General features: G+C 47.2%; 1 protein-coding gene across 5 annotated transcripts in view; it reads left to right on the top strand.

Moving 5' to 3' along the window:
* LOC144127831 (uncharacterized) overlaps positions 1–14,736 on the top strand; it is a 169,526-nt gene that overhangs the window by 33,496 nt on the left and 121,294 nt on the right. For 2 of the 5 annotated variants that reach the window (XM_077660787.1, XM_077660783.1), the window contains exon 2: positions 3,147–3,332. The exons of 1 other annotated variant lie outside the window; for it this stretch is intronic. In XM_077660787.1, the coding sequence (XP_077516913.1) occupies positions 3,305–3,332 (28 nt within the window). In that variant the 5' untranslated portion in view covers positions 3,147–3,304. Of the gene's footprint in view, positions 1–3,146; positions 3,333–9,539; positions 9,593–14,736 lie in introns of all 5 variants that reach the window. 2 more of the 5 variants (XM_077660784.1, XM_077660786.1) reach the window with 2 other exon arrangements.

The following is a 14,736-nucleotide window of genomic DNA, read 5'->3' as shown; positions in this document are numbered from 1 at the left end:
GCGATTGGAGCAGCCCACAACGGCGCAGTTGACCATGCTGAGACTGCAACGCTTACGCACACGCGGAAAACAACACGAGCTGGCACTACCGCGACCACTTAAGTGCGCACGGAGCGGCGGTGGGTCATGAATATGGCGGCCGCGTATCCCAGCATTCCTGTTGATGACGTCGGTGCAAGCCATGTATACTACCGGCATACGGCTATCTGCCGATGTTGCACGGTATGTAAAAACATGCCGTGAGTGTCGACAACCAAGGGCGCCACCGAGCAGGCCAGTTGGGCTTTTGAAGCCCATAGCACCTCCTAATAAGCCCTTTCAACAGATTGGAATGGATCTCGTGGGCAAGTATAGCCCATCGTAGCGACCGGCTAGTTGACACGCTACGCCAAAGGAAAGCCCTGCCGAGTGGTGCTGCGGCGGCAGTCGCAAAATTTATCGCCGAGCAGATCCTAGTGTGCCATGGCACCACGGAAGTTCTCGTCACGGTTAGGGGAACAGCATTTACGGCCGAGCTCATACTAGCCATTCTAAATTGCAGCCACGCAAGACACCGGCGAACTACTGCGTACCACCCGCACGCCAACGGTCTTGCGAAGCGCCTGAAAAAAAAAAAAAACTGTCGCTGACATGCTTCTCATGTATGTTGACGCCGAACACAAGACCTGAGATGCCATCCTTCCCTACGTTGTCTTTCCGTACAACACCGCGGTGCAGGTGACCAGCCGAATGGCACCGTTTAGGTTCGAACTTGGCAGGGAGGCAACCACCAGGCTCGAAGCCGTGCTCCAAAATGTCACCGATGAAGACAATATCGACATCGCCGGCTGCCTTTATCGCGCAGCAGAAGCCCTACGACTTGCTTGGCTACGGATCAAGGACCAACAGCGCACCGACGTTGAGGCTGCAATATATGCGGATGCCACACGGAATAGAAGCCCGAGGAGCGTGTGCGTGTGTGTGGGTACGCCCATTCGCCGCCGCGGATTCATTGAATGGCTTTTGCACCGCTACTTCGGCCTGTATGTGCGTGATTTTTCGTCGAACCGGAGAGCTTAAATACGAGGTCGTCCCCGATGGAGTTGCAGCATCTCAGCTGCGCTGTTCACGTCCAGTTGTGCACGTCTTGCGCCTGAAGCATTATTAAGGGCGTGTTTTGTATTGCATTCTCAAATGTTTTCTTTTTTGTGTTCACTTTTTTCCATTCCTTTTGTTGTAATACATCCAGCCGGTGCTTCCTTGCGAGGAGAGTAATACTGCGAATATTTGCACTGTGTTTTTTCACACTCAAACCCGTCGGCAAACGGCTTTATCATTTTGTTTGTGACGAGAGATGCGACCAAACTTATCTCGATTGATTGCAGTTACATGCAAATGCTTCCACATTTTCCAGGTTGCTGTAGTTGCGTTTGGTTCCTTATATCGAAAGTCCTTTGCCGGCTTTAAATTCAGCGCGGCCGAGAACTGCAGGGATTTAGTTCGACGACCGCCGAGCACGTTTGTTGCTATCGCCGCCGCCGAGTCATCCAGTTCTTTGTGGGCGCGAGTCAGCCAATAAAGCCTTTTGGTTGTCTTCCCGACTGCCGGAGTGCCGTCACCACAACGTGACAGTCTGCATGAACCGACGTACCTTTGATCAGTGCAAATTAAGATATAAAAATTATGCAAATAAGCAATAAATAAAAGAACAAAACAAGCTCGAAATCTTGTGCCCCCCCCCCCCCGTTAAAAAAAAGTTCCGGAGTCCCTGCCCTAACAGTACGAAAGTATAAGGGCTTACGTGTCTCTTTTTAATTGTGTTTTTATTTTTTTATTCATATTACCCACAGATCACCAAAAGCCATTATTGTAGGGGGTTTTGTACATGGGGGTCACACAACGGCAAAAGGTTTGAAATTATGCACATGACCACGTTAACCACGGTTTGCGGCCATAATGACCCTCACCCGGCTGTAACAGGAGTGGCAAAGTGTGTGAAAGTGCGCGATCGTTTGGGGTGAGGTAATTCGTGAACAAAAGACCTCGAGATGGTTTAGAAGAACTTTTTGTTGGGCTAGATGGTGCATACTGTAACAAAAGAACTGTAGCGCAACCAAGACGAACACAAGACAGAAGCATAGAAAAAGAACCAGCGAAAATAGACGCAAGACAAGAACAAAGGAGGCACACACCACAACGCTGGACTTACAACTGATTTATTATCTGATTCTGATTATTATTCTGATTCATGATCAGAAAGAATAAGCAGAAATGCGTCAGTGAGCCGTCTGTGATTATCACTGAAAAGGAGTACAAGTTTTTATCGTTATAGTAGGCATGTCATCATGTGGTGCGCGAAGTGTATTGTCTGTAGGGTGGGTGCGCAGTCAGGAAATTCTTTTAAAATGAGCAATTCTTCATCGCAATAAATCAGTTGTAAGTCCAGCGTTGTGGTGTGTGCCTCCTTTGTTCTTGTCTTGCGTCTATTTTCGCTGGTTCCTTTTCTATGCAATATGAACCAACTAGCCCAGCAGTTTGCACACAAGACAGAAGCACACAGGACAAGCGCTAAACTTCATCCAACTTTATTCACTGGCAGCGCAGCAAATATAAGCAAAGATACTAGGGCAAGGGAACTACTGGAGGCATTTCATATAAGGAAGAGAGGCGCATATTGTGTTAGCGATACGTCTGTGAATCTATACAAATCGGAAATGGCATATCTTGAACGGTTCTTCTGATAGTGGTGTGTGTGACCTGGTATCTGCACGTGATCGGGTTTTTTCCTTATATTTGCTGCGCTGCCAGTGAATAAAGTTAGATGAAGTTTAGCGCTAGTCCTGTGTGCCTCTGTCTTGTGTTCGTCTTGGTTGCGCTACAGTTCTTATGTTACAAAGACCTCGAGAGTCTCCGGTCTCCCTGAGGGCTGCAGCGCAGTAGCAACACGGACAAGAAAGAGGGACGCAAACACAGGCGCTGACTGACGACATCGTTTATTGCCTTCAACTGGCTTATATAGGCGGCTGTTGTACGACAATACAAGGGGAAAAAAAAGAACAATAAGATCTGAAGCAACCGTGTCATGGTTATCTCATCGCTCAAACCAATTCCCTCCAATCATTACCGTGCTCATGGCCGCTTAGAAAGAGGAGCTCTTCTTTGCACAGGTGTACGGACGGCATGCTCCGGTCTCCGCCACAAGGCCCATATAGAAAGAGGCCGCTTCAGTGCGCTCCTCGGAGGGTGTAACTGCCGCCGAGCGCTTCCTCGACGACCCGCCAGCTATTCCGAAAGGACCTTCGAGAACCGCTCCATCTCGTGGTGAATGGACCGTCGCCGCGCCCCCGATGACGGTATGTTTGTTTTCAACTTCTCTTAAATTTCAGCTTTTCGCTTCATTTTATCATGGCTTCCTTAAATTTGAATCGCTTTTGTGTAACCTGCATGTACTCCAGTGGCAAAATTTAAATACCTGCTAGCAGCTCTGACATCATATTCATTGATTAATGTGAGGACGCGTTTGATTTGCTCCTGGTAATATATTTGTCGTTGTTGTTACCTGACTTCGTGGCTACATGTCGCCCATTCACAACGCCTGAAATAAACCGGCTAGCGCTGGGCATCAAACTGCACCCCTTTTTTGCCTCGGTTCGGGAAGATGCTCGCATTTCTCCCGAGCCGTGACACTCTGCAGTATCTCCGTTGCGTAGACGTTTTTTACTTGAGGGTAGTAACAGCATTTCCTCAAGCCGTCATCCCGAAAGAGCCTCGTGGTGCGGTCGTGCTTTGAGCGAACGAAATGAAAAGGTTTGCCGTCGCCACATAGTGGCAAACAGTATCAACGCTGGGTCGTCCATGGAGTGCCCGGGCCATTAGTCGCTGCTTCCGTTTTGCTTAGAATGTGAACGTTTACATCGAATCGGATTTAATTGCTTCATTTTAATTGGTCCTCAATAGGCCCTTGTTTCGCTTCAACGAAGACAAAGCGGAAGAAGAATAAGCGCCGGAACAGCTGAATAACGAATTTGCAGCATCAGCGCTTACTTCCTCTCCCGACTTCCAGCGGCTTCTCTTCCCGTGGTGCAGTAAAGACTGGCGATCGCGCAAGCTTGATGTTTATTTCGCGCATCTACGTTATCGCATTCCTCAATTAAACTGTCTCCATAGATCTGTTCTCGCGGTCTCACTATTGTGCCCGCTCTGTCCTCAACTCGAAACGATAGACCATTTGTTGTTGTCCTGCTGCCGCTTCCGCTGTTTACGGAGGCGCCTGCTGGAACACCCGTTACGTGAGCTCAGTCTGTTTGTCTTCTGGGGTCGTTCCGTCTCTTGGTGCTTCCATCCTTGGGCGCACCAACAGGAATGTGCTCTCCGCCATTCAAAGTTTTCTTTTCCACACGAAATGGCTGTCATACTTAAACCTTTCTGGATTCCATCTTCTGTTCGAAATTCAGCAGTAATCAAAACATCCTAAAAAGTGCATGTATAGCACCGTTCCCATTTTCAGTCACAAATCTCCGAGTTTCCGATTTGTTCTTAATTTCAATCACTGAATCTGCAGTTCTTTTTTTTACCTAAACAACGTTTTTGAGCATCTGTCACTCGCCGCCTGCGTCTTGACCCATCCGCCACAATGGGTACGCGCCATTATATCCCCGAGGACAGCAAGAGTGCCACATGCACGCAGTGATAGTCGCGAATGAGACTCAGGCGAAAAATAAATTCACCCGTCATTTACGCGTTACCTTGGCGAATGCGACTTTCAGCAACGGCTGGGTTGGCGTGAAGTGCGAATGCCAGTCGCAGTGTCTGGATGCTGTCGATCTGTGCTGGGTTTGTGCCGCTATAGCGTTAGCGCACGCATAAGCTAGAGAATACGTTGTTTCCTGAAGGTGTTTAAATGAGGTGCGGGAGCGGTAGTAGCATTATAAGCTTCATACAGTCAAGTTTGCTCTTTGCTCTATAGGGTGCCTCGATGCGCACATCCAGGCACCCTACGCATAATGTCTTTTGAGCTGCAAAGCACCAGAAAGCACGTATATGTTTAGGCGACCTGTTCGAGATAGGCTTCATATGAGCTAGATAACACGTCCAGCTGTCGCGGCGTGGCATTTCAGGGCATTGAACATCTGAGTGCAGTTCACCGGGTGCATACGCACGGGAAAAAATAATAAAACCCAGAGACCAAGCACGGCAGTGGAGCGCACCATTAGAAGAGGGTTCAGTTAGCAGGCTCATGACTTGTACTAGCGCTGGACATGCAGACCGCGGTGTAGCTCAATTTTTTAACGCGACAGCGTTAAGTCTGCCCTGCTGCAGAAACTCCGTCGTCGTCATCGGCGTTGTGAGCGAAAAACCATCCGGGGTGGGTTGGCCCAGGTTACCCATAGGTTGGAGCTATGACCAATTATGAAATATTATCAATACGCAACAGCAATGAAATATTATAAGTTGTGTACCGCCCACCCAGCGGCAATATGCTCTGCTTTCTGAACCTCTTTGAGGAGTTTTTGGAATATGTCTCAGCTATGAAATTACAACGTATATGTTCTGGAGATTTTAACATAAGTGTGGTAGTAGAGAGTAACACAGCTTTAGAATTTATTACCAGGCTGTCTTCAACTGGTTTCATAAACTTAATTTCTACGACCACTCGTATCGCACTCTTGAAAGCGTCTGCACTAGGTCTAATTATCACGAACATTGAAACAACTGTTCAGTATGCCGGCACAGTCTCGTCTGATGTGAGTGATCATTGTCCTGTATTCATGTCTTATTCCCGCCACACAAATGCCAGAAAAGATTCATCTGCGGAAGTGTTCTCTTTTCAGTGCATAACACCCGATGCAATGGAATCGTTTAGAAGTGAGATAAATGCTTGTGATTGGTCTTTTGTACTCGAAAAAACGAACGCTGCAGAAGCATATTCGGTTTTTATCAAAACGTTTATACCTATATACTCAAAGCACTTTCCATTTAAAGCTGGTAAACCATCGAAGAAAATAAAAAAAACCGTGGCTGACGAGATATCACGCGCGAATGATAAAGCATAAAAACACTATATCACGCTTTTTTGCGCACGCGCACTGCAGAATCACTCCAAAATTTCAAGTTCAGAAATAAACTCAATGCTGACCTAAGGCGGGCTAAGTTCGCGTATTACCACTAGCTATTCTCTAGCGTTTCAAGCAAGCACCGTAACGTTGCCTGGAATGTCATAAACAAAGTCTCGGGCCGTAGTGGTTCACACTCACACTCTGATAGCATCGTTGTTGACGGGCAAGAATACGCTGGCCAGTCGCTCGCTGATTACTTTAACCAACAGTTCATCAGTACAGGTCATACAATACCCCCCCCCCCCCCCCCCCCCCCCCGCGACACAGGAACAGGATATAGCCTTCAACACAGTTGAGAGCTTTTTCCTCGAACAAACTGACTTAACGGAAGTGTACACAGCATTCAGTCAGCTAAATAACCTTGCTGCTTTAGACTGCGACAACTTACAAATCAAGCCCATAAAATATGTTTTAGATTTGCTTCTGCCTGTACTTGTGCATATTTTTAATTTAATTTTTGAAACTGGAATTTTCCCGATTAAATGAAGCGATCCAGAGTTTCTGTCATATACAAAGAGAAAAATGGCGTGTGCATGCGTAGCGTTATACAGAACGTGTCGCACTTCCCGAATGCAACATGCGCGATTTCGTGCGGTCAGATCGCAAGCGGATTCACCTATGGTGCTGTAGCCAGTGTACCTGTATATGCTGGGAGTATATACAGGAACACCAGAGTCACTGCATAAGTTTTCAGAGTACCGCGATCCTCCTTCACGGCCAGCCCCGACTGACAATCTCATCGCTGTAATCGCATCAATGTTCCATGTGTATCCGCCTTGACAACATTTGCATTTTAAGTGACAGATTAAACTTGTGTGTATAGGCACAGCTAAATTCGGAGCGAACGTAAATAACGGACACTCAGAACAAACGGGGAAGTTATTTTTGTAACTCGTTGAAGCGACAACTTGCGCATGTATGCAGTTCCTAAACGGAAGCCTAGAGGCTGTGGAAACCCGTCCAAGTCCTTGCAAATCATAGTGTTTGCTCTCATGGACCACGCATGCAGCCATATTTATTCCAAGCCCGCCGGCGCAAGGGAAAAGGAACGTTATGCTCTGGAAGCTTATCTAGCGACTCTGTCTGTACCGGCACGCTAGCGCCATATCGTCACCTAAGATGTGGTAGCGGCGAAACTACCCTCTGGGACGTGGCTTTGCGCTTTCTTTCTCTTGCCACGAAAGTGGCCCTGCGGCGTTCAAAGGGCACAAGGTTTCGAATGCTAACAAATGGTATTGTTTGTTTCATGGGCGTAAGGAGGCACCTTCTAGCAAGTTTATGTCAGCGGCGTTGAGGGGAAGATAATTTGATTTTCAATCTGGTCCGCGGAGCCGCTTTGCATTTCCAACCGCATCGAGTGACGTCACCGATACCATTGTTGTTTACATGAACAACCAGCGTCCTCTGGCGACGTCGACGTCATCAGGAATGCGGTAGGACAAGTTGTCCGTTCGAACATGACGTCAGGGTGCACTTCAGCGCTGGCGGTTACCGAGACCGAAACTATCGGTAGGAAATCGTTTCTATAGTTAATAATTAATGCTACGCGATAATTTTTGAGCCCATTTTTATGATTACTAGGACGATAGGCCTCTCAAGGCAAAGTAACGGACTCCCAAAATATTTTGGTCTCATCATCATCATCAGCAGCAGAAGCAGCAGCCTGACTACACCCACTGCAGGGCAAAGGCCTCTCCCTTGTCTCTCCAGTTAACCCTGTCCTTCGCCAGCTGCGCCCACCCGATGCCTGCAAACTTCTTAATCTCATCCGCCCATGTAACCTGCCTCCTCCTGCTACGCTTGCCTTCTCTTGCAATCCACTTCGTTACCCTCAAGGACCAGCGGCTGTCTTGCCTTCGCAGTACATGCCCTGCCCAAGCCCATTTCTTCCTCTTGATTTCGACTGGGATGTCATTAACACGCGTTTGTTCCCTCACCCACTCTGCCCGCTTCCCGTCTCTTAACGTTGCGCCTATCATTTTTCCTTCCATGGCTCGCAGCGTTCTCCTTAACTTAAGTTGAACCCTTTTCGTTAGCCTCCACATTTCTTACCCGTGGGTGAGTACCGGTAAGATACAGCTGTTGTACACTTTTCTCTTGAGGGGTATTGATGGACTGCCATTCATGATATTTCCCTCTTATGTTCCAGATCAGCTTTCACATCCTGCCCTTAGTATTCCTTTTTCACTTCGAGCACCTCGCTGCCAATTGTGAACTGCTGTTTTTTTGCTAAACGGTTCAACATTACTTTGGTTTTCCGCATGTTAATTTTTAGACCCACTGTTCTGCTCTTCGTGTCTAACTCATTGATCATGATTTGCAGTTCATCTCCTGAGTGACTCAGCAAGGCAATGTCATCAGCGAATGGCAGATTATTTAGGCATTCTTCACTAATTCTTATCCCCAACTGTTCCCAATTCAGGCCTCAAAATACCTCCTGTAAACAGGCGGTGAATAGCATTGGTGAGATCGTGTCTCAATGCCTGACGCCTTTACTTATTGGAATTTTATTGCTGACTTTATGAAGGACTGTGGTAGCTGTGCAGTTCCTATATACATCTTCCAGTATTTTGACATAAGGCTCTTCTACACCCTGATCCCGCAATGCCTGTATGACTGCTGATGTTTCCACTGGGTTAGTTGCTGTCCCGTAATCAATGAAGGCTACATATAGGGGTTGGTAATATTCTGCGCATATCTCTATCACCTGATTGAAAGTGTGAATATCGTGTATTGTGGAATATCATTTACGAAAGCCTGCCTGATCATTTGGTTGATTAAAGTCTAAGGTTGCTTTGACTCTATTAGCGATTACCTTAATAAATACCTTGTAGGCAACGGACAGCAAGCTGATCTCTCTGCAATTTTTCATGTCCTTGGCGTCTCTTTTCGTTGGAATTAAGATACCCTGCGTTCTTCTAAGCTTCCGGTACGGTCGAGGTCATAAGGCATTGCGTATACAGGGTTGCGAGATTTTCTATCACAATCTCTCCTCCGTCCTTCAACAGATCTGCTGTTACCTGATCCTCACCAGCTGCTTTTCCCCTTTGCATTGCTCCTAAGGCTTTCTTCCTCTTTCGTTAGTGGCGGGATGACGCACTGCTGTGGGCTACTGTCTCTATCGTTAGCGTTTTGATTACGATGGTTACAGAATAGATTTGTGTAGAACTCTTCGGCTGCTTTAACTATCTAATCCATATTGCTAATGTCATTGCCTTCCTTGTCTCTTAACGCATACATCTGGTTTTTACCTATGCCTAGGTTCCTCTTCACCGCTTTTAGGCTACCTTCGTTCTTTAGAGCATGCTCGATTCTATCCATATTAAACTTCCTTTGTCGGCTACCAAAGGTTGCCTACATAAGGCTTTGGTAGTAGTGGTCAAATAATATCAGAAGCAGTAAGGCCGGCGGCACCAGATATCCGGCTCCCTTGATTTAATGCAGGTGGTGGAGGAGGCGGACACGCTGCAGTGGCGCTTGGGGCCTTCCCATCAAAGGTAGAACTTTGGTGACGCGAACGACGTCGATGCACCTTGCCGCGGCCTCTGCATGCGTAGAATGATCTCGCACCATTTGCTTCAGCACAACCCGTTCAGTCTTAAGACGGGGGCAGTCGTGAGGGCCACGGCAGTTTGAGCACTTCAAGGCAGTCGCGCCGCAAACGTCGCCGATGTGTGGCTCTTAGCATCTCGGGCACACGATGGAGCTGTTGCAGGCGCCGCTCACGTCACCGATCCTCATGCACCTCCTACACTGTAGTAGCTTCGGGACGGAAGGTCGAAGTGGGTGTCGAAAATGCTCAGCCTTCACATATGATAGTATGCAGGCACCCTTGAAAGTCGGCTTCATGCATTTAGACCTGCCAAGGCGCTGGACATGGCTTATTGAAATGCTGTCGGTCACCGGCTTGACCAACATAGGCAAATAAGCGTCACAGATGGCGATGTCGACGTTGTAAATTACGCCAGCCGTAGTGCGGCTGCCTTGGAAGATATGTGGGCGTACGCTGATATTGCCAAGTTTGGTGATGGCGGTCGAGCTTTCTAGCGCGCTTCGCTCCTTGACTTGCAATCGCGTTTTTATAACGGCTTTTTTTCTCACGTCTTTGATCCCTCCCGGTACGAGGCTTTCCAGATAAACAGAGGTGTCTTGCCTGTTCAGAAGGTTTAGGTTGTCGGGCGGTTCTTGTGGCAAAAACAAGGCGGTTTGTGCCGGCGCACTTCGCGCTCTGATGACCGTCGACGGGCTTGATGAGGACTGCGCTTGGCCTTCTTGCTAACGACTGGTACGAACTCGTCGGTCGAGGAGTGATCACTTTTCGCCAAGTACACCACAGTGTCCTGGCTGCTTGAGCCACTCAGGTAGGTGGTAGAGGCGCTTTCGTTTGGCGGCAGCTGCCGACCCACAAGGTTCTAAGGGAGGCCCAGCGGCCTCCAGGTCCATCGCCGGGGCGAGAAGAGCGCGGCGCCTCCCTGGTTATGGCAAAAATTGCCGAAAACTGCAGAGTTGTGAAGGTAGTGTTCTGATAGAGAACAACTCCTTAGTTTCTAATAACTTGGTGTAGCTAAGCTCAGCTGATAAGCGCATTAACCAGCGAGAGCTTCATGATTCTGAAGTCGTCGTCGTTTCAACTCTGCACTCGCACTATCGCCTTCCTGGTCAGCATCACGTCAATGCGACTGCCCGCACACCAATAACTGCTTCCGTATACCTCATTAGCGCGCCTTTATTACTGCGGAGTGTAGGTATATATGTTAGTGGTTTTTGAGGAAAGGCGCAGTGACTGTCTCACTTCTCGGTGGACTCCGCAACCGCGCTGTGAGGGAAGGGAGGATGATGGGAGTAAAAGAAGAGGGGGAAGGTGAGAAATAGGTACTCCGGCTCAGTAGCTGAGCGCTCTGTTCACTGAGCCACCGCGGCTCAGAGCTGACGGAGAGTGCTCAGCACCACTCCTCCCATTTCCTCCCGGTGCCGAGAGCTATCCTCCTCTCCCGTGCGCCTTTTGCGAAGTCGATCAACAGAGCAAGGCATGAGTTTCGTGGTGTCACCTGAGAGATGGAAAAAATTCGAGTGAAAAATAAAAGAAAGGCGCGACGTCATCATGGCGGATAGTGTATGGCGCGGGTTTTTAAATAATTTTTTTTTTCTGGGCGAAAGACAAGGTAACGATGGAGAAAAGAGAAGGGGGCTCTTACAAGTCAGCAAATAGTTGGCACCGTGTAGTCTTCAGCCGATTTAACCTAACAAGAATTTTGACTGCCGAGTTAAGTCAACTCATAGTGCTGAGAATTCTTCGGCAGTGCTGAAAATGCTTAGCAGTTTTGTTCAGGCATCGTTCTGCCTCCGTTGTCGCTTGCCTTATTGTTTTTCGTCGCTCGTGATGTAAGCATATGCTGTTCCTGGAGGCACCTCCTTAAATGAATAGGACCCAAACGTGAATTCCACAGCCCTGTAAAAAGTAAATCACGTTCAACAGGATAGATAAGCGGGCGAGTTGGTGATACATAATGCAAAAAAACAGCGCGAACAAACGGGGACTAGACGAAGAATACACAGGAACAAGCGCTGACTCTCAACTAAAGTTTAATCACAGGAAGCACACTTATAAAAGGAAACAGAAAACGAAAAAAACACAAAATCAGAACGCATGTGTTACTATGTGATGTCCAGATATGCAACCTCACAGTCACGCAGGAGCAGGGATGGTTGGCTGACACATAATCTTGGTTTCTTTGTCATATTATACGCCTCGATAATTTCCCTGGTCAACTGGTCGGGGTGTTTGTACAAAATGTCAGCTCTTCCGTCCTTGCATTTTACTGACATTTTGTACAAACACCCCGACCAGTTGACCAGGGAAATTATCGAGGCGTATAACATGACAAAGAAACCAAGATTATGTGTCAGCCAACCATCCCTGCTCCTGCGTGACTGTGAGGTTGCATATCTGGACATCACATAGTAACACATGCGTTCTGATTTTGTGTTTTTTTCGTTTTCTGTTTCCTTTTATAAGTGTGCTTCCTGTGATTAAACTTTAGTTGAGAGTCAGCGCTTGTTCCTGTGTATTCTTCGTCTAGTCCCCGTTTGTTCGCGCTGTTTTTTTGCATTAAATCACGTTGCCTGAGTGATTTCACTGAACTCAAATCAATGATCCCAATGGAAGTCAGTTACATCGAAAGCCGTGTGAATTACAAGATTACGCACTTAGACGCGTTGCCACATAAAAAGAAAGGAAGTCTTGGAACGGTAGGAAGGTGTCTTGAGCTGCCGTTGAGTCTTCAGACGTAGATCTTGGTGATAGTAAACCGACCTGAGGTTAGCGTCTGCAAACGAGATGTGGCCAATTATAAAAGGGGCAGTGCACCGCCAACGTCGGAACAAGCACGAACAGCATTAGTGAACGATTGAATATGATATCGTTAGCACTGAAAAAGCGCCGTTATCGCGCATTGGACGTGAAACTCAACTATGCTATACTGTTCAGTTTCCAACTAAGAAGTCGTCATGCTTTGCGCGATCTAGTTTTGCTGGAGTTTCTTCTGACGCTGACGGAAGTATGCGAAAACGGAAATAGTTAACGGGGCGCCGTGCGCTTGCGCTTGCCACAAAGCGAACGCCTTCTAAAGAATGTACTTCGATCATCGCGTCCTTATGCATATGCTTCTTTATTTGATTCGTTTATTGCAGTACATTGACAGCGAGCATCGAAGCATCACGGACAGAGCGGTAAATGCAACTCCGTCTGTAGTAGGTCCCTTTAAAACTGCCCCATTAAACGCATTTAAGTTAAGCGACTTCAGCGTTTAATATATCCATGTGAAACTACCGTTAACATGCCAGCCCGCCAGTGACAGCTTCCTGAGATTATTCAGCTAGCACGATAACCGAGAAGGGTTTTCTGGCGGGCTAGTTGGTGCTTCTCTTTCATGATTAAACTGCGCGAAAGAAACAGGGACAAAGGCAAGAAAACTCCTACACACACACAGAGCGCAGACTTCCAACTTTTACTCGAAAAACGCTTTCCAGCATTCCTTTTAAATGCACCAGCCCACCACGTGACAACCCCAATCCAACACAGCTGATAAGTTTAACAATTTAGTACAGCCAATCTGGAGAACCAGTCTAAAAACCCGAAATGTAAGCGTGCCTAAACACCCTTGATACCTAGATAAAAGGAGAGGAAGGTAAAAACCTGACGGTGAATCCAAAACTTCAAAGAGAACGAAAACGAAGATGGCCTAATCATGTATTACGAGCAATAATCTTACTATGCAAAGGATTGAGACGTGAAACCAACAGTAACTACAGTAAAAGATGAAGGTGCAAGCACTAAAAGTAGGCAGAAAAGCATAAAAACGAAACCACATGAATGATACAAAACAAGATTAACAATGAGGCTAAAATCATGAAACTGAGAGTGAATTATGGAAATAACTTGTCTATGAAGGAGAAGATCCCTTCGTGGCAAACCGACTATTTTCAGAATTGAAAAGATGGCTGCCAGTTCCACCAAATTTCTATGGCACCAGGTGAGGCCGAAGCTTCCGTCTCGGAAGCGTGCCAGCAATGCAGCCAGGACCATTTCAGTGGAAGGCAACGTCAACATCCCCGGAAATATACAGAGCCTCCTGGAAAAAGGTCCGAAGTTCTCCTTTGAACCACGGACAAACCGCTCTGAGCTTCTAGCAACGGTGCGACAAATTGCCCGTAGCGCAACTAACCAAGATAAAGGACGTGTTATCGGCGACGGAGTTGACAGCCTCATCCGCACTGTAAGTGAACGTCTATCAAAGAACCCTCCTTTAAAGAAGATCGTAAACTATTTGAAAGACAACGACCTTACAGTCATCCAAGCCGACAAAGAAGGCGGCTTCGTTCTTATGCCGGTTGGAATGTATGAAGAAAAGGCTGTACAGGCGTTAACGAAGAACTTCAGGCCGATAAAGTTTTGTGAAAAAAGACAAAAGAAGGCTGCCAGGAAGCTTCTCAAGAATGTACAGCTTGAATCAATAGCGAAAGACGTCAAGAAAGATCGAAATGGGTTCCTGCACGTTTTCTTCACAGGAAAAACCCACAAGGTAGATTGCCCTCTTCATGTCATAGTTTCAGAGAAGGACAGATGGCAGCGCATGGTGAGGGATTTTCTAAAGAAGCACCTGGACAAAGTTGTGGGACCGGATCCGTTTTTAGTGAAGAGCTCAAAAGAACTTCTTGCCACTCTGGATGGCATAACCTCGGCCACCACGGCGTTCTCAATAGACATAGAGGACTTGTTCTACTCTATTCCGCATGAAGCCTTGTTTGCAGCTGTCAAGCAGCAGGTAGAAGAATATGGTGAAATCAGCTTCCGCAACGCAGTTAGCATGTCCTTTGAACAATTCCTTGGACTTTTGAAATTTTACCTTGCCTCGACAGCAATCTGCCACAAAGGACAGTTTTACATTCAGAAAAGTGGCATTTGCATTGGTTCATCCGTAGCACCCGTTTTGTGTAGTATTTTTCTCTCTTCCTTTGACCAGCGTTTGCAGTGTTGTCTCTATGACCAACATGTTGTGCGCATCTTTAGGTACGTCGATGATTATCTCGGGATGGTAAATCTCGCTGCTAATTCTAGTCTGCCTGATTCAGTGAGTAGCAT

The sequence above is a fragment of the Amblyomma americanum genome, chromosome 4, assembly GCF_052857255.1.
Source record: "Amblyomma americanum isolate KBUSLIRL-KWMA chromosome 4, ASM5285725v1, whole genome shotgun sequence".
NCBI classification, from domain to species: Eukaryota; Metazoa; Arthropoda; class Arachnida; order Ixodida; family Ixodidae; genus Amblyomma; species Amblyomma americanum.
This window is presented reverse-complemented; position numbering and strand designations above follow the sequence as displayed.